The 21,293-nt window shown below is 35.8% G+C and overlaps 1 protein-coding gene across 1 annotated transcript in view; it reads right to left on the minus strand.

The window, feature by feature from the left end:
- mtor (mechanistic target of rapamycin kinase) overlaps positions 1–21,293 on the minus strand; it is a 244,731-nt gene that overhangs the window by 181,162 nt on the left and 42,276 nt on the right. Inside the window, exons 17-20 of the mRNA NM_001077211.3 lie at positions 19,087–19,221; positions 16,968–17,097; positions 6,432–6,682; positions 3,725–3,811 (exon numbers count right to left, since the gene is read on the minus strand). Coding sequence (NP_001070679.3) covers positions 3,725–3,811; positions 6,432–6,682; positions 16,968–17,097; positions 19,087–19,221 — 603 coding nt within the window. The remainder of the gene's footprint in view (positions 1–3,724; positions 3,812–6,431; positions 6,683–16,967; positions 17,098–19,086; positions 19,222–21,293) is intronic.

A 21,293-nucleotide genomic window follows, 5' to 3' on the forward strand; every position in this document is an offset into this window, starting at 1 on the left:
AACAAACCATCATTATACAATAACTTTCCTAATTACCCTAACCTGCCTAGTTAACCTAGTTAAGCCTTTAAATGTCACTTTAAGCTGTATAGAAGTGTCTTGAAAAATATCTAGTAAAATATTATTTATCATGACAAAAATAAATCAGTTATTAGAAATCATGTTTAGAAATGTGTTTGATAAAAATCTCTTTGTTAAACAGAATTTGAGCGGAAAAAATAAACAGGGGCGTCAATAATTCAGGGGGGCTAATAATTCTGACTGTATACGGACCATATGCACAGCACTGGCTCTGACTTATGGACCCTTTTTACAAAAACTGTTATGTAGCATTTAATGGTCATCACCATCTTATTAAAAGGTTTTAATATTGTGATCTTTTGAAAAACGTAAGAACATTTATATGTATTTATGTATGTATTATATCATCTTAGCATTAAATCACAAAAAACGAATTACCGCTTATGTGTGGTATTTCTAATGTAGTGTGGGCACTGTTTCTAATGCAGTTTGGGCACTGCATTAGAAATACTTGGTAACACTAGGCTTGGGCGGTATCCAAATTTTGATACAATCAAACCTCCTCCCTATTTAACCTTTGTATACGGTTTTACCATGCATAATTAAAAAAAATGATGATGTAAGGCTCAGACAGCGTCACCAAACTCTTGGCTTGTGCTTAAACCATTCAGAAACTGAATACAGTATATGCGACCTTACCGTACGTTCACACCGAAAGCAGCGAGAGCGTCCAAGGTCGCTTTGGCCGCCCTGGCGACAACGCTGTCTGCCTTCAGCTCCGGCGGTGAGAGCGTCAAAACTCGCTACATTGATCTCATATTTAAAGGAGCCGTTGCAGCATATCAGTTACATTTCTGCATAAAACATGTTTCTAGCGTGAAAATGTTGCGCACTTCTTATCAAATTCATACAACAGTGGAAGATCAAGTGGCATGTGTTGTGGCTTTGCTCTATTTATCCAATATGTGTCCATATGTCTGAAATATCCTGAAGCAGCAGTGCTGTTTTGTACTGTCACATCGTGTGAGATTCCCGCTTTTTAAAGATAAATTTATATAACATTAATGAACATCAGTAACTCGCCAGTAACTTATTTGATGCATGTTCCTGTAAGAAAACATTGTAAATAATGGGAAATCCGGCGACCGCAATAATCAAACCCTTGGGAACAACTGTGGTCGGAACCAAAGTTCACAGGTCTGTGTTCTCTGAACTGCTATCAAGCGGTGGACGTCTTCATTCTGATTGCTTGCCGCCGAACCGCGTCATAGCTCATTACCATAAAGTTGACTTCATTTCAACTCTCCTCGACGCTCACGCCGGCGAAGACGTGCCGCGCTGCTCCTCGCCGCTTATCGACGCCTATCGCCGCCGGCTCTCATTGAAAATAAATGACTTCCGGCTACTTTGCCGCTCTCGCCGCTTTCGGTGTGAACGTACGGTTAGAGTCACAGTCACCTGTTGTTTGCACAATTTGCAAATTGTCTTGTTTGTATTAGAAATCTGCACTCTGTGTGTATAAACACACACACACACACCCACACACACACATAGACACACAGCACCACGCTTTCTCTCATTCACACACACGCACACGCGCACACACACAGACACAGACACACACACACACACACACACACACACACACACACACATATATTGAACATTAAGCCCTGATTATAACTAACAACTTAGCAAGGTTTAATAACTCCAAGGTTGTGGGTTTGATTCCCATGGAAAGCAGGAATTGATAATATCTGCCAAGTGTATAAATGTAAATGCAAACTCAGCACTCAGTTTGTTCTCTCTAATAACACAAAGTCGTACAATTATTAAAGTAATTTAATGTTAATATAACAGCATGAAATGGATAAATACTTTTGCGCTACGACACTGTAAGGTCAGTGAAACGGCAGCACAAAATAAAAAAGTGAAATTGGTATTTGTGATGTTGGGAATGGAGTAAGTGAGAAGCTCGTAAAGCAGCCAATTTTCTCTACTGGTTGAGAACTAAGTGTCAAAGGCTCTAGGAGCTGCCAGCGGTTTTATATTAGCTTTGAGCTAGTCGTTTCAGGCTGCAGGGTCACAGCAGGGGTTAATGTGAATGAAACAAGTCTTTGTCTCCTCCACTCAATGAACTAACGTGCCCTGGCGTTTGGCACCAACTCTCATCAATCACAATAGAACAGTGCCAAAACAAAACAAAAATCTGATTAATGTCACAAAGTTCATTGCTGAAGATCCAACCAGAGGATTTGTGTACATCTGAGTATGTGCACAACTTTCTTTTGAATATATATTGTGATTAAAATCAGGGTATTTCCCTGTTTAAATGATTTACAGTTTAATTGTAACTTTGCCTAAATCGCAGCACAGCAGAGATGCTGAAATCATGTTCAGAACACTATATTAGTATAATACTATATTATACTACTATAATTCTGAATAGTTAGTATAATAAGTGAAAATAAGTTTAGTTAATTATTTTTTTTAAGAAAAAAATAATACTGTAAAGTACAGATTGGACTTTTTTTTAAACGCATTATAGACCTACACGGTTGTCAACATATATATTGGATTAATTTTAAAGGGACAGAAAAATGAAAATCCTGTTATCATTTACCCATCCTCCACTTGCTCCAAATAACCACTGACTTCCATAGTATTTTTTGTTTCTACTATGGATGTCAATGGCTCCGTTTTCCAAAATAGTTGTAATAGTTTAATCAAGTGAAAAAAGATGTGGTAATGGGGTTGGGAAAATTAATAACCTTGTATTTTAATGATTATTATTTGTAATTTATTTTATTTAATTTTAATAACAACAAAATGGATTTTGTTTAAAGAATTGCTTTAAGTGTGTGATTTTCTGCTTGAAATAAATCAAATCAATTCAAATCAAATATCTAGGTGGAACCACTTTAAGGCTGATTTATACTTCTGCGTCAAACGCCGGCGTTTGCTACGGCGCTGACGCATAGACTTCGCAGTGGCCGTTGGCGTGGCTGACGTGCACCTCTCAAAAATTGTAACTACACGTCACAACAACACGTAGCACAAGCTCTGTGATTGGTCGGCTTGGTAGCACTGACGATTCTGGGCGGGACCGAGAGCCGCGCGAATAGCACGAGCTGGACGCGAGCCCAATGGAGCGACTGTTTACAAGTGTGGAGTCCCGTAAAGGAGCTCCTGATGGAAAGTTTTGTTTTGTGTTTACCTCATAGTTAAAGTTGTTGCACGTCCGCCAGTTCCTGCCACAAAATGAGCGAGTTTGAGCCACTTGTACAACCAGGAAGTGTTCAGGAAAAGCAAAACAGCAGAGAAGAAACTCGACACAGAGGAACATTTACACCTCACTGCCCACTAGCGTTTCGGAAGTGTTAATTCAGACCAACAGAGACAGCGCGCAGAAGTATAAATGCACAATTATATGCGTTGCATGCACCGTGGGTCACGCCGGTCACTTGACGCAGAAGTATAAACCAGGCTTTAGTGTGAGAAAATGGTAAGATTTTTATTTTTTTGTGAAATATCCCCTTAATAATCCTAAATGTACATACAAATGCAAGCATAGGATTGGCATTGCTATTAGCAGACACTCAAAATAAACGTGAATCTGAATGTTTATAGTACCAGGTGCATGTGGTGGCCTAATACTCTTCTTCAAAAAAAATGTGAAAAGCTGCGTGAATACGTTTCTTACCCGGATTAGTGTGAAGATATCATCCATGTAGGGCCGGATGTGGATTTTGACGAAGCACACAACCATCCCCATTTGCTGGAAAAGAAACTAAAGGAACAAAATAGAGAGGAAAATTAGAGAAAGAGAACACAGGACATGGTCAATGGAAACTTGACTGCCTAAATAATAATTATTTTTTAAATTACTTTACATTTCACCTATTTAAAACTGATTTTAAGCATTTAAAAGAGACTTTAAGGTAATGATAATTATTTTGCCATAAATTCTAAAAGTTTACCTTAGTTTGTGATAAACTCAGACTACTGCTGTAACTTCAACTTCTGTCTGTTAACAGACAATTGATCATTTTCATGGAGGAATAATACAACTTACGAATTCTAGTGATAAACATCTTGTTCTCATCTAGTTTATGCTTTAATGTTAATTTTTTTGTTGTTGTTGAAAGTGAAATCTTATTACAAAATTCAAAAAGCTGAATAAAAATTTAATTGGTCCCATTTTATATTAAGTGACCTTAAAAGTGCAGTATGTAAGTTTGACACCCAGTGGTTGAACTAGGTATTGCACGCAAACATTTAAACACTTCTTCACCCCGCACCTCCTCCGATGACTTCACACAAATGCAGGTTGCCAGATTGATGACACCAAGTTTTTGTCTTTTTTTGTTAAGTTTTTGTTTCAATTATTACCTTAAATTTGAAATGTTTTTAATTATTCACGGCTGTACAACAGCATAAAATACTATATAACAGTGGTTCTCAAACTGTGGTACGCATAACACTAGTGGTACACGGGCTTTCCTCTAGTGGTACGCAGAAGAATTACTGAATAATAAAAAAAATCAAATGAACACACTTTTAACCCTTTGATGCAAATCATAACACTGAGACTCGAGTGATCAGACAACGTTGGCTGTTCCCTGAAGCGTACGATTACACCAGTGTGCTTAGAATGTTTACTTTAGCGCCATCAGATTTTAAAAATCAGTCTGCTTGGCGCAGAGCCAGAGGAAGAGGTGCGCGGCACTTGCGGAGCAGAAACACATGTGCTAGAAAGCCCTTCTGCAACTTGGGAATTTTCCCATGCTGCATCACTGGTAAAATCATTATTACAAATGTATTAAAACATTTGCTCGTAGTTGTGTAAAATAATGTGTCTTTTCGATATATAAAGTTATCTGTTTTGTAAAGGAGCGTGGCTTTTGGTTTAGTTTGTTACCTCAGATTTAGGATTTAGACTGAACCAGAGTCTGCTTCAAAACAGTGGTCAGTAATCGTTTAGCGTGAACTTCGCCGTTCACCTAAGATGTGATCTCATTGGCGCCAAATCACAAAAATACAGCACGTATGAGTTGGTCAAGCACTATATATATGCATTTAATCACTCACTTTTCTGACACACATAGGACTACTGTAATTGATGTGCAACAGAGCCAATTTCTCATATAAATATGTAATTCCAAATCATATTAAAATACAAGTTATGTTTCGATTTCAAAGATATCTGCATATGTCATATGTTCATGCAGCTAATATTTCAAAACGTATAAAAAATGTGTAAATATACACATACGTATAGGTTCAAGCAACATTTCCAGGTTTTGATGAATAAGCTACTATGCATTAATACTTTACAATTACAACAGTTTTCTTTTTACTTTTTAAGAACAGAACCATTTTAATTAACTTTCAAAAGCACATTTTATTTGATAGAATTTTTGTTTTGTCCGCAATTTAATGTTCAAACTATTTATAATGTTGAAAGTGGCTGACAATAATACATATTCGGTCCCACTTTATATTAAGTGGCCTTAACTAATATGTACTTACATATGAATTAATAGTTTGTTACAATGTACTTATTGTGTAAATACATGTATTTACTGTGCACTTATGCTTGATTAAATACATGTATGTAATTACATCTGTAATTAACTTTTGTAATTACATTTGTAAATACATTTTTGACCATCCCTTACACCTTAACCCACCCTTAAACCTACCCATGCAACCAAACCTGTCCATAACCCAACCTCTATCCCAACTCAAAAGCACCACAAGTGTTCTCAAATACATTATAAACAGTAAGTACATTGTATTTATGTTTTTGATGTAAGAACATAGTAGTTAAAGACACTTAATATAAAGTGGGACCACATATTCTTTATTATAGGAATTCATCTGCCAGGTTTTTGAATTGTGCAGTGCTGTAGCTGCTTAATTAGGCCTACTATGCTACTATATTTCAATACCGGTTACTTAGAAAGATAATCTTTTTCTGAGGTTTGAGAACCACTGCTAAATAGCAATGACCTCAGCAGTGACGTGCACAATTGTCTAAAGTAGTTTTACGCTTTACAGTCAAAAACTTACATGCAGCATTTTTACTGTGTATTCGCCTCAAAAAATAAGTGCAATGTACTTTTCATATTGTAATGCACTACAATTGGGGTGCTACTTAGGTGAGACAGGTAAGGTTAGAGACATGTTTAGTGGTGTGGGTAGGTTTAACGATTGATTAAGGTGTACAACAGTGTACTTTAAAAACACAAAAGAATTAGAGATGTAAATTACATGCAAATCTTTTTTTCAAATATAAGTACAATGTAAAAACAGGTATGTACATAATAAGTGGATTGTACCAAATTATTCATTTAGTTATTAAGGTGACTTTAGATAACGTAGAATGCAGTGGGACAGTATTGTACCTCTCTGATGCTGGCATCACACACTCTGATGACGTTGAGAAAGGTGGGCATGACCTGAGGCAGGAACTGCACACATTTGAGGCCAAGAGATTTGAAAATGAAGGTCACGGCCTGAACGACCATGGTGTGGTGATTGGACAGCGACGGGTCACGCAGGATACGCATCAGGGTCACTATGGCGACTGCTGGGTAAAACTCGTCTAGCGGCAGGTTGCCCATGTTGACCAGCATCTCGCTGGTGCTGTAGTCAGCTGTTGAGAACAATCATATTCAACATGTTAGATGTCAAAATATGAGTGGTGATTGCTTTCATGTGAGATGTATATAAATAAAAGTATGCATAATACGTTTGGGCCCGATAACGACCCATAACTGGGCAAATAACGATACAGATACACAAAAAAACATTCAAACAATTACAATACCGATACAATTTTGGTCAATTTCATAAATACTAGAAATAGTATTTTTTGGCCTTATTGTGTTATAGATTTTAACAAAAAAACAACAACATGCAACCAAAACCAAGTCTGATACCTCCTGTATACAAGTCTTACCAAGTCTGATACCGATACAATATTGGTAAATTTCATAAATACTAGAGATGCACAACTAGCATTTATTTGAGCTGATAATGATACCGATTTTTATCTAGTGCTTGAGATTGACACTTCTGACATTGAGTACAAATTAGACTAGAATTGAAAAAAAATTCTCAGAAAAAATATTCTCAAAAGATCCATGCCCCCATGTAATTGACAAACAATGCATATCTCCCTTTTTCATATTATTGCCAATATGCAAACAGCTTTAATCCAATATTAGCTGATAAATACTAGAACCCCTAATAAATATGTAAACATAAATCTATTATCTTTATAACACTTTTTAAAAAGTAATTCTGAGAGGTAAAAAGCAAAGATATCAAAAGATAAAAAAATTTGTATCACCACTTTGTGGTTTCACGACTTTAGTACAGTATGTGATACAATAGGAAGCCTGGTCGGCTACTGACCACTTCCTATGGTCATAAAACTCTACCACACATACTTTAGTTAACAAACTGTATCCGTGTGCGAGAGTGTGTGTGTCTGGATGACGTAATGCAGTCATCTGTTTCTCATATACAGCAATCTGGGCCCTGAAATATACGTGTCGTTTAATGTGAGGTTAACAGGCGATCTGGAATAGTTTGTCTGTGTTTAGGGTTCTCAAATCCTTTCATTTGTTTTACAGGAGCAGTCACTGGGGTGTCTAGGAACCTGTTTCTCCCTGCATTAATATGCGCTTCAAGTGGTCACCTGAGACACACTGGTGTTTCCAGCTACCATTAACACAGATCTCGAAAGTGGCCACTTGTGATCAGATTTCATCAAGACTTTCACTACTTAACAACAATAATGAAGAAGTGTTTCCCAAATCTATATAATATTCTTGAGCCGGATTCAGAAAACGTTCTTAAGAGGAAGCAAACACTACTTCCACTCTATTTAGTAACAAAAGAGTTAGGTACATGTTGTGCTTCAGTTTCCTCCCACAGTCCAAAGACACGCAGTACAGGTGAACTGAAAGAACTATATATATATATATATATATATATATATATATATATATATATATATATATATATATATATATATATATATATATATATATATGTGTGTGTGTGTGTGTGTATGTGTATGTGTATGTGTGTATACTGTACATATATATTTGTGGTGGGCCATTATCGGCATTTACATGCTGCGTTAGCGAGAGACTCTTATCGCGCAATAATAAAAAATAAATAAATCGCCGTTAATCTATTCTCAAAGTTGTTTTGGGAGCTGGGTAAATTCTATGCAAGCTATGATGACTTTCACCTTGATATTTTAGCACTGATTTATACCTGACCGGTGAGTCGTCTGACAAAAAAGTGCCTTTCTGAATCAAATCAGCAGGATGCCTGACTTTAACTGCAGTTCGGCAGCATCACTTTAACTCATGAACATTTCATTCATGCCTTCGTGACAAACTAGGGTATTAGACGCAAATTTAAGAGTAAGGACTGGTAAGAGTCCTATAAAATATACATACTCCAAGTCTTAATTCCATTTCTGTTTGCTTCAGTTAGTACTTTAGTCGGATTAAGGATATCAAAAATCACTGTTTCGAGCTTATGTAGGCCTACAGTTCAAAATTAATGTTTAACTGGATAAACAGTTAGCTTATATATAATTTAATTTCATCACTAATTATAACAGTAGAAAAGTTTCTCATGCAGTTTGTGATCCATTTTGTAAACAGGAGATGATGCGCCACCTGGCTTGAGAAACCCGTTCTCAAAGACTTATTATTTGGGTAGCACACATATTCTGAATGCATTAGGCAGAATTCAAATGAGCCATTTTAATCTAGATTTATCTAGATTAATTCAGAAATTAAAATTAATCTATGCCCACATATAATATATATATATATATATATATATATATATATATATATATATATATATATATATATATATATATATATATATATATATATATGTATGTATGTATGTATGTATATATACATATGTATGTTTGTATATATGTATGTATAAATAAGTATGTATGTGTATGTATATATGTATATACTGTATGTATATATATATATATATATATATATATATATTATTCATTTTCCTTCAGCTTAGTCTCTTTATTCCTTAGGGGTAGCCACAGCGGAATAAACCACCAACTTATCTAGCATATGTTTTACACAGTGGATGACCTTCCAGCTGCAACCCAGTACTAGGAAACATCCATATATACTCATTCAGACACATACGCTACGGCCAGTTTATTTTATTCAATTTACCTATAGTGCATGTCTTTAGACTGTGGGGAAAACTGGAGCACCCGGAGAAATCCCACGCAAACACAGAACATGCCAACTGACCCAGCAGAGGTTTGAACCAGCGAACTTCTTGAGGCGACAGTGCTAACCACTGAGCCACAGTGTCGTCCAAATCAATTATTTAATTTAGTGAAAATTTTCAATATTCAAAACAAAAATATCTACCACATGACAATTTTCCCTCTTTTCTTTTCTAAAAGTGCCTAAAATATTTCACAGCCCTACATCGTTGTAATTAGATTTGCTTCAGAGACTCTGCTGAAGTTCATATGGGACCTAGTCTCGTATATCTCTTGAGGAGAGAGTAATTTCATATGTCTGAATTGCAAAAATAAAACACAAGTAATGAAAGTCTACTAAAGAAGCTACCGTCCAAACAGCCATGACAGCTTGAGAGCCATGTTTTTTTTTTTGTTAGCCCACCATTAACATCACTCACTGAGCTCACCTTCAGCTCGTAAAACTTCCTATTGCTCTGTTATTACAGTAAGTGGGTCAAGCAGGCGGTGCTCTTGACTGTGAGAAGATTCGACTTAAAGTGGGACTGGAGAAAAGGCACAGACCCAGACAGAGCTGCCCCAGACGCTGACCTTTACTTTATCCTAATGCATCACTCGGGAGATATCCACACTTCCTGCTTCTTTATGAGGCCTTCTGTTAAAACTATTCATTCTCTCGTTTGGAGATGGAGGTCTGCGCTGGTGGACTCACATACACAGAGACCAGTTAGCATAAGATAGCATCAAACCCAATTAGTTACCCAATCTACCAAAGAATATTTCTTATGCCAATCACCTGCTTAATGTAATGTGTAATGTGATTCCAGAGACAGAAGAATTCCCTTCAGGATAATAGTGACTGCTGAGGGTACTTGGAAGGGAAGGTATTTCAGCGGCCACATGGAGAAACTGCTTTTTGTATTAGGCACCAGATGGTTTAGTTACTGTACATCTACCAGTCAACAGGGGTCAACATGGGGGTGTAAACGCAACATCAAAAAGCAGAAGACCAATTCGTTTTGTTCATGTAAGCTATGTTTGCATTCAAATATGCGAAGCAAATGTTTTTTATACAAAACGAAAATGGATAGTTGCAAAAATAAGCGCAAAATTTTATTGTCGCTAAAATATGCACAAAACTTGTGTTACGACCCCAGTCACAACATTAAATGAGGGAAAAACACAAATGGATCAGTCTAGGGGTTTTATTAATTAAACAATCAAATATAAATAAAGTGTGGGGAGGAAACACAATAAACACAGGCTGAGAACAAAGGAGCACAACTCCACGTCTGGACGGCCGCTCAAATCCCCGTCTCTGAATCACTGCAGCACGAGCTCTTAAATAGCCGACGATGAATTGTCTGCAGGTGCGGAGGAAATCAACTCTAAATGAAAACACAACCATCAACACAACACAAGAGGGCGACAAAGTAACAAATAAATAAATAATAAATACATGGACATGTAACAACTTGATTGCAAAATTGTGCACAATATTTGATTTTTGCCAAAACGAGCGAAAATTTGATTGCTGCAAAAATATGCACAAAATTCGAGAGTCGCAAAAATAAGTGCAAAATTTGATTGACACAAAGATGTGCACAAAACTCGATTGTTGCAAAAATGTGCGCAAAGCTCGATTGCCGCAAAAATATACACAAAATTAGATTGACGCAAAAATATGTGCAAAATGTGAATGCTGCAAAAATATGCGCAAAATTGCATAGTTGCAAAAATATGCACAAAATTCGATTGTCGCAAAATTGTGCACAATATTAGATAGTTGCAAAAATATGCGCAAAATTTGATTGTCGCAAAAATATACACAAAACTAGATTGTCAGAAAAATATGTGCAAAATTTAATAGTCGCAAAAACAAGCGGAAAATTTGGTTGTCGCAAAAATATGTGCAAAATGTGATAGTCGCAAAAATATGCTCAAAATTTGATAGTCGCAAAAATATGTGCAAAATTTGATAGTCGCAAAAATATGTGCAAAATTTGTCACAAAAATAAGCGCAAAATTTGATTGTTGAAAATATGTGTGCAAAATCGTCACTTCTTGAAAAGCCAATCGCTATCTCAAGCCAATTCGTAACTTTTTGATTTAGTGGCTAATTTGTATGAATCTGTAAAATATTATTTGTACATTTTACTACGATTTGCTCATTCACCAATGATGGTTGGGTTTAGAGGTGAGGTTTGTTGCCATGCTCCTTTTAAAAATTATATGTTTAAAATTTTCATATGACTGAAGTAAAAATATTTTAAAAAATGGAATTTTTTATACAAGTAAAATATAAAAAATGGAATTTGCGGCTGTAGAAGAAGCAACTGTAGGCCTTTTTTGTTATTGAATAAATTACTTGTGCCTCAGTAGATGAAGATGAAATGCAATGAATGCTTTTATTTGGTGGGCATGAGACTGCTTTTTGGGAGCAAGTCAGAAAGCAGGAGAGTTCTGGGAGATAATACTTGAGGTTAATACTTGTTTTTTCTTATGTTACATATCAAGAGTTCCCAGTTGAATATGCTTAGCGTTTATAACAGGTTTGGCATGCTGTCCTGGAAGAGAACCCTGAGCTCGGATATACTTGACCCCAAGGCTCCCACCCAGTCAATAAGTATATAAAGAGATCAGAGATTAGGTAAGTCTCGAGAGATCCCCCTTAGAAAAGAGAGGAAAAGGAGAAGATGGGGTGGAAGAAGGGTTTCTTCCAAAACGAAGATAGAGCAGTCGGGAGAAAACAATCCATTTATAGTAAGCTTGGATCACTCTGATTGGATTATTAATGATTACAGATGAGAAGCAAGTCGTGCTTAATCATATCACGTGCTCCTCTCGAAATTAGTTTGTGAAACTTCACTTAAAAATGTTCGGACCTCTTCATCCACACAAATACACCTGTCACTTTCCGCATGATCTGTTCAAACAGAAATCACATGACTTTTTTGATATGATTGCTGCAATTTATTCGGTAAATGTGTTTCACTTGTAGATTATGCAACAAAAAAAAATCGTATTGATAAATAAATCATATTATATGTTATATGATAACAAAAGGAAATAGAAACATGGATCCTGTAAATAAGTTCTTATATTCAGGTAATGAATTCACGAAGAACATAAGGTTGGTTAATATTTTAAAAGTGTATTTTTACTTGTGTTTTTAGCATCGTTGTATAAAATTCATGTTAAACTGCAAAACATTATTGAGTAATGTTACTACAGATTTTTTTTATTCATTAACTAAACTACAATCATTGTAAAAAAGAAAACTTAAGAAGGACATTTAAAAAAAAAACTCAGAATGCCTGAAATGCAATGGCGATACATTTCAGTAACAGGAAGTAAATCTTAAGGAAACCTGCAGTAAATTAGTCTTCTGGGCTTTCACGTTGCAGCTGCAACACTTCATGATTGTACCTTTCACATTTATGAGCTAAAATTAGAATTACAATCAAGTCCACTGGATCAAACTAATCTATTCTGAGATTAAAAAATGATAAACGATTGCATGTGAGCAACGCAGGAGAACTACAGCAGCTGATTGGTCGGTGAAATCCCATGGGTCCCATAGAAGCAGGTGTGTGTGAGTACCAGCAGGCAAGAGGAAGTTCTTTGTTTGCAAACTGGTCATAGTTTTCCTACACAAGTGGGTGTATTAACCCAAAGGAGAAAGATTGCAAAATCCACAACTATGAACTTGATGAGCTTGAAGTAAAGCTTGTGGAGTTCATTGGAGGACAACTGAAAACATTTACATTAAGCAGACGTTTTTGTCCAAAGCGACTTACAAAGGAGGAGGCAAGAAGAGGCAATACACACAAGTAATAATTTTACAAAAGAATTGTTGGTGCTCAGAGAATAATGTCATGAGTAAAGAGGAGTGTTTTTTTTTTAGAGAGAGAAGAGTGTTTTCTACATGTGGTTTGTCAAGCCCACTCACCTGTGTGATGCACACTTCATAAATGCAGTGTCATTATATATATTTTTTAACATATGGAGTGATTGTAAGAAGGTGTCTGGTGCAAGTGTGCACAGCTGTTGTAAGTGTTAGTTAAAGTGTCAGAGAAACGAAAGAGTGTTTTTTTTAACAGGTGGTTTGTCAAGCCCACTCACATTTTGTGAGGCACACTATGAATTAATAAAGTTTGTGGTTGAAAAATGCCACAATGTGTTCATCAACATTATGAAATGCCTCAAAATCTCACTTAAAGAGACAGTCCACCTTAAAAAAGAAAATTTCCAGTTGATTTAGGCCCAATGCCAATTCAATTTTAGTACCCCTACCCCTTCCCCTTTGCCCTTAAAAGTAAGGCTTAAGGGGAAGGGCTTAAAATTTTCCCCTAAGAATTGGGACAGCACTAAAGTACCTGCACACGTCCTCGCGATCTGATGCTTCACATGAGATCAGACGATTGCAACTGGTGTAGTTCTTGTAGTTCTTCCAGTTGTGTTATTTTTTCGGTATTTATCTTCAGGAAATCACTAAAGGCATATATCATTTCATTATAACGATCTAATGTGGCAATAAGATCGTAACTGTACTGTGTATTAACACAGTGGCCATATTTATCCATGTAAACACACCAAAAACAACATGAACATTCAAGCAGACACTGTAAAAAGCCCATTCAAGGCCACTAGACTTTTCTGACAGGGTATTCCAGCGTTATCGAGTGTCAAAATGTTGTGGGACTGCTGCACAGAAGTTATTATTAGGGATTATAGATCGTGAAATTTAGCGGTTTTTATTTTAGCTTTTTTTTTTTTTTTTTAAGCATGATGGTAAAACATGAACGTGGTTATGAATATATTAAAACGTGTTTCTTTGTTGCAAAAATTTGTTATAATGACAAAAAATACTAATTAGTGGTTCTCCTTACTTCCGGGTGCAGCCGTGGCTGGTGTTTTCTGGGAAATTTCTTACCGCTTGGTTTCAAGTTTGGTCCTGAAAAACCTTCGTTTTAAGAGTTGTATACCCCTTGCCCTTAGCCCTACGCCTTTAAACTAAAGAAAATTGGGACACCCCTACCACTTCACGGGCATGCGCAAAACAAGGGGTATGGGTAAGGGGAAGGGCTAAGGCGGAGAATTGGGATTGGGCCTTACTCAGCCCGTGGCTATCGAAGATGTAGGTGACATTTTTTTTTAGTAGAAAAGATGTTATGAAGCCAAACACTTGGCGCAACAATCTGAACAACTTTATTACCTGTAAATGGTTCTGAGCACATACACAGAAGTATGCAGTATGTGTGTCTCGTCGTATAATAACCTGTTTGTCCAGACTATGATTAACAGGTTTCTTGCAGTGAGTGATCATTTTTGCTTTTAGAGACCTCAGTGCATCGCCAGGAGATGCTTGTAGTAACTATGATATGTTTTAAATAAATATTTGAATCCTAATATTAAAGCACCCACTGACTTCCAGACACCAGAGGGTGAAGCGCAAAAACATAAGAGTGAAGCACAAAAAAGAAAAAACAAAGGAGCAAATGATTCTTTCAGTAACCTAAAACAAGAACAAACTGCCCTGTTTAACTATTATCATCACCGTTTGGACTATTATGAACTCGGGAATGATGAAATTACTTTCTAAGAGGTTACTAGGCGAAGATTAAAGATACAGATGAGAGGTTTGCTCTGTCTGGGCTATATGTTGTGTGCTGTTTTTAAACCTAAATAAGGACTAAATGTCTGCTGTGTGTAGTTTTTCTGTAATTGGTAACATATCGGAGACTGTAAGGGTCTGTATGTGTTCATATATGTAGCATTTATTTATTTATTTTATATAATTGCAGATGTTACAGTAGGCTATTTCGCATCATTAATCTGCAGTTATGTTCAAATCATGATAATAGAAAGGTTAGTAACAAACATTTATACTAGAGCTGCGCAATTAATCGTTGAAAGATCGCGATCGCGATCTCGATTCGACCCCCTTGACGATCTTAATCCAGCATTTCTACGATTCTGCCAATCATATTTTCAAGTTCAGGAGAAAAGAAAAGGCAGCTGCACGAGTCTTTTCATTGTTTCACACACGTTGCTCAGTGAGATTGACAACTCCAAATGATGTTGAATGAGTCACATAATGTATTTAGAAGGTATAATGCACCTAAAAATGTCATTTTTGTCTTAATATAATGATGTTTTCGCGATCTGGAAATCACATGTGACGTGAGCTGCTGACCGTGAGCTGTTATCACAGAGAGGGCGCACGCGTGCTCTACTGAATGATAGACGCGCGTGCGTCTACTTTAGTGAACAGAACCTGCATATGTTGTGAGTAACAGGTAATACAGTTGTAAATAATGTTCAGTTTGTGGCACAGAGTGATCGTTTGGGAGCCGTGCGCAAAGTATGTACAAGCACTTAGCAGTCAGAATGAAACCGAAAGTGTGCACATCATTTAAATGATCATATCGCATTTTAGAGTTATGATTACAGTAAGCATTTGATATGTGTTTTCTTTCATAGCGAACACACAGCTGTGCATGAAAATAAATGTTTACAATAGTATAAGTACTCTAGCCTATATATTGTTGAATAGAATCTGATAATGGCAAATGTCTGATTTTACCAGTGAATAAAATAGTCTAATATGACAGATTGTAAGCATATATCTCAAACATAATAATTCAACATCAGAATTATTATAAGTAGAATAGAATTATTTAAAGAAACCAGTAGACCTACACATAATATTATTATCGATGTTGTGCCATATGTTTGTTTTTACCATACATTTATTTTACATCTACAGAATCATAAGAAAATCGCGATCTTTATTTTAAGCAAAAAATTATTTGCTTCTCATTTTAGCCAGAATCGTGCAGCTCTAATTTATACACAAGTATTTATGTGTATAAAGCATCTGTTTTGTGAGAAACAGATTTCCTCGAGCGAAAATAACGTCATCTGAAACTTTCTGTCGTGCACCATATCCACCAAAACACCATTGGTACCCTTTTTGCAGTGGAAACGCAGGCTTTAAAAATGTGACCCATACTGACCCGTACCGTACTGTACCAATCAGTGGTAACAGGCCTTTAGTGCTAGTAATAACTAATTTTGTCCTAAAAACTTCATCATCAAAATTATATCCTCTCAAAAACTAAAGACTAAAGGCAAAACTAATGGTCCGTGGTAATTGACCCTATTCAACATTCTATCAAGGGACTGTTTTTAGAAATAGTGGACATGTTGTACTTGAACACAGCGTTCAAGCCAGTGAGAGGCAAACCGTTTTCGTCAGATAATGGAGAACTATTTGTTCTGACTTTTAGGAACATGCACATGGAATAAGCAAAAGGATGACACGGGTAGAAAGCAAACAGGCCTCTTAAGAAAATGCAATCATAATTTGATCAAATTTCATTTTACTTGACAAAAAAAACATGGTGTACAAAAGCAAGGAATGGAGACTCAAAAAATGTAATGATTAAAAGGATGAAATGTGTGTGCTAATTTTTTGTGAAAGGCGAAACAAAAAAATTCTGGCTGTGTCACTGGAAAGGGAAATCGGTCTATGAAGATGTGCTCGGTTTGCGCTGGAGAATGTATGTATCAGATGGGCGGACACACACTTCTATGCATCTGTGAGTAATTGTGTTGATGCGAGCTTTCGTTAGCGGGTGCATCTGATTACCTGAATCCTGGCTGGACTTGGACTCGGAGAGGCTGACGGCAGAAGCATCTCGAGACTGGTCGATCATTCCGATGTTCACTTTGTGTTTGTAGGGATCCAGAGCTCCTAGCAGACCTAGAACACGAATGGCCTGAGGAGAGGGACAGGAGCACACTGTTAAAAATACTGGGTTCAACACAATCAATCTGTGTTGGGACAACGTGAAGGAATTAAGTTGACTTATGTTGATTGAACATGAAACAATTAAGTTGTTGCAAAAAGCTGCAAAAGCTTCAACCTAGTGGCAAAAATGCAAATGGTTTTATATTACAAAGTACCAAGAACATTTAGTTTTTTAACAAGAACATCAACCTGTTTTTTGAAGAGAAAATGTTAAAATATATTTTTATAAGATATATAATTTCTAACAACTAATTTCTTTTGTCTTTTCCATGATGTGGTACATAATATTGTGCAAGATACTAGAATGACAGTGCAATTTAAAGGCTTAACTAGGTTAATTAGATTAACTAGGCAAGTTAGGTTAATTAGGCAAGTCATTGGAAAACAGTGGTTTGTTCTGTAGCCAATCAAAACAAAAACAAAAATCCTTCATTATAATAAAAATATTTCTTAAAGGGCACCTATTTTCCTCCTTTTACAAGATGTAAGATGAGACTTTGGTGCCTCCAGAACGTATCTGAAAAGTTTTAGCTCAAGATACCCATCAGATCTGCCCATTTTGGTGTCTGAGTACATTGTAGATGTTTTTGTAGCCTGTGGCTTTAAATGCAAATGAGCTACTTCTCTTCGCCCACCATTCCCACGTGCTTGTTAGCTTCTCATCATGCGGTATGTCAGATAAACAGCAGTCAGTGACAGAGACAGACTGAAATACAGCTCATTAGTCAAAAATACCAAGCAAGTTTATTTGATGTATTTGTGGTGGAGTTACTCAAGCCTTTCTGAAATGATGAATCTCACACGGATGCCTTTTGCAGTACCATGCGTTTACTGACACCATGCAGCTGTGGTAATTATAGTGGTTAAGAATTAAATAGCAATTTTACTGTCTTTATTACAAACATGCTTTGTTTTAAAAATGTTTTGAACTAATAAAACTCACAGAGAGTTGGAACCGATATTTTAATCTCAGTTTCTTTGCAAAAATTGTTCTGTGGACATGTGTATACATGTTATTATAGAAACATGGTGCCTGTCAATTTATTCGGTTGGCAGGGAAAACCGCACTCCTACGTCATGTTGCGGTGGGCCTCATCATACCTGGGGTTTGGGTCGTATTTAATTGTCAGGAATTTTTTTTAAAAAAAGAAAGTGGACACTATACATACACACAGTTCTGTCCAAACAGCTTATAAAAGTTGATCATCATAGGTCCCCTTTACAGAGGATAAAAATATTAACCCAAAAAAATACTTAAATCATTTAAAAACTGTTTGTGTTCTAGCTTTAGTTTTAATAAAAAAGAAAATGCTGTTCAAATGTCCTTGGTCTGTTAAAAATCACTTGGAAAATACTTAAAATTAAATTAAATAGAATTTTAACAGGAGTAATAACTTTGCATTCAAATGTTAATCCACAGACAAATATCCATTTATAAATTGTATAAAAATATTAATTATGACAAAACCTGTTTTCTTACATGAGCTCTTCTAGGGCTAGTATAAGCTAAGTTTAATTTCCAAAAAACTTAATTTTTTAGCTTTTTCTGATATTATATTGATGGCATATTTTTACATATTAGAAGACTATACAATTTCTCTTTTTTCTCAATTATTTATTGTTTTTAATTATTTTTTTCTTTAAAAAAATTAATTAAATGATGAAAAAACATCTGTTTATTTATATCTACAAACAGAGTAGTTTGCAGAAAACCAGGCGTTACGGAGAGAACATTTCATTTAGGCAAAATTTGAAACTCTTATTTGTTTATATTTTATTTTTCCTTCATTTTTGTTACCCACACATGCTCTTCTTTTTCAGGCTATTTAATGTTCAGTTCTAGGAATACCTAAACGTGAGATATATGTCAGCAATACTTTCTTTCAAATATCAGATTGCGTGTCATTTTGTACCCAGATTAAATGCACCACTCAAAGGCAAACACATAAATCAGTACCTCTCTCCTGATCCCCTGGTTTTGTTCTGTCTTCAGGAAGTTGAGCAGCACCTCCAGTAGAGATGGATACTTCCTGTAAGGCTCCACCACATACCCAGTGCTGGCTACTTGTTGGCCCAGAGTCCAAAGTGCCACCTAGTGGAAGAGAAGATGATCAATGTGATATTGTGTATTTTTTTATTTATGATAACTAAATATTTGAGTTATGTTTGTGGTTCTATTGAATACAAAAACATAATCAAGGTGATTTTAAAGATACCATGAAGTGTTTTTAATGTGCATTTTTTTATTAGAAAACTGACATATTCTCAACTGAAACATGAAGACGGGGGGGGGACATATTTATTTTTACGAGTAGTTGCAAATTTTATCCTGGCCCTTTCATGTTGTATAATAGGGTTGTTTAAAGGCTTTTATTTTGAAGATACCAAAACTGCATAAAAGCCACTATATGACCCTATTGTACTAAACAATAGCATTATAGTCCAACTCCAATGGTACGCTAACCCTAAATTGGGATTTTATCAATATTGCGGCTAAGCTTTACCTCACGTAAATGCAAAAATTGGATCACAACAATGCAATTAAGCTAATAATCGCAGTAAGCATAATTGTAATAACATCATGGCTGATTTTATTAGTAAAATAACTGACATACACAAGGTATGACGCATGACCTAAGACGGGTGGACAAATGTGCGCTGCATTGTAGGAGTAATATACCTTATAACATTATACAGTAAAGCCAACTAGGATTCTTGTTCATCATAATTTTCAGTGGTAAACAAACAACAAGCTCAATTTTAACAACCTAGGTGCAAAGTCTAAGGCGCAGGGCGCAAAAGCATAAAGGGTGCGTCCGAATGCACTTTTGCTATTTTAAGAACGGAAAAATATGGTTTGCGCCCCAGCACATGGTCTAAAAGTGTTAAGTTTAATGTGTTTTAAGCATAACGTGCATTAAACCAATTAGAGTCTAGAATCTCCTATTCCCTTTAAAGGTTCAGGACACACTGGAGAACTTTTTTTTTATATATTAACAGATTTGTGTGTGTTGAGCATCAGTTAAGACAATGTTAGCACCTGTCAGCTGTAATTGTGGGGAAAACTGGATAATTTTTAGCCGTTCTGTCCTTAAAATAGCAAAACTGGATTTGGTCACACCCTTAATGCTTTTGACCCATGCGCTTTGTACTTATACTAAATCATACGTACTCATAATAAACTTGTCTCTATGAATTTACCTGCACTTTGGCAACTAAACTACCTTTTCATTAAGACACTTACAGGACAGGAATCTTTATTGGTATTGGTAAAACTATTTTAAATGTATTTTAAAAAAATGCATTTAATAAAAAAACAAAAAAAGAGTATTTTTGAATAATTAAGAAAATTATTCAATTATTCTTCACTGTGCATGTATGCGAGTTTAAATCTACTTAACATGAGTACTACAGTTTTTAATTAACCAGACAAAATGAGTGCAATTTGTAACTGTTTTATAGATTAAAAAGCCTTTTAAGATTGACCTAAAGAGTCAAATAAAGCTCCAGACATGGCCCAAAGCAGGTAAAGTATTTAGTTACATGAGCTTCTGTGAACCCTGGGCAACCTAAAAATAATCTAAATCATCCAAACTCTATAACACTCCTGATTGCTAAAGCAGAATCTGGCAACGTCACACCAAGAATGAAAGCTTTGTGCAAAAGTTGTGTAAATGTTGAGGACATCTGACCGCACCTCATAACTACTGTAAAAGCTTTCAGGCTCGAAGCATGCTCTCTTGCCTGCCTCCAAATATTACTGAAATACATTAGAATGTTTCCATTGTTGTTATGGGGAAGGGAAAAGTGCACTTCATTACCACTAATGCTGTGCAACAGACAAAAACCAAACTGTTTCACAGAAGGGAGAAAATAAAAGTGTGTAAAAATAGAAATATTGTGACCTTAAGAAGCTTTAGAGAACATATTTAGGACAAGAGAAGCTTTTAGTTTAAAGGTATAGTGAAAAATCTAAATTGCCTTATCGTTTATTCTCCCTCATGTGGTTTTAAACCTTTATATGTTTGTTTCTTCTGTTGAATATAAAAAAGATACTCTGAAGAGCGCTGATCGTAAAACCTAGGGTTGACGCGATACCATTAATTAATCTTACGATACTATACCAGCTGAAGTATCACGATACAAGTAGTTTTGCAATACTGT

The sequence above is a fragment of the Danio rerio genome, chromosome 8, assembly GCF_049306965.1.
Source record: "Danio rerio strain Tuebingen ecotype United States chromosome 8, GRCz12tu, whole genome shotgun sequence".
Taxonomy (NCBI): domain Eukaryota; kingdom Metazoa; phylum Chordata; class Actinopteri; order Cypriniformes; family Danionidae; genus Danio; species Danio rerio.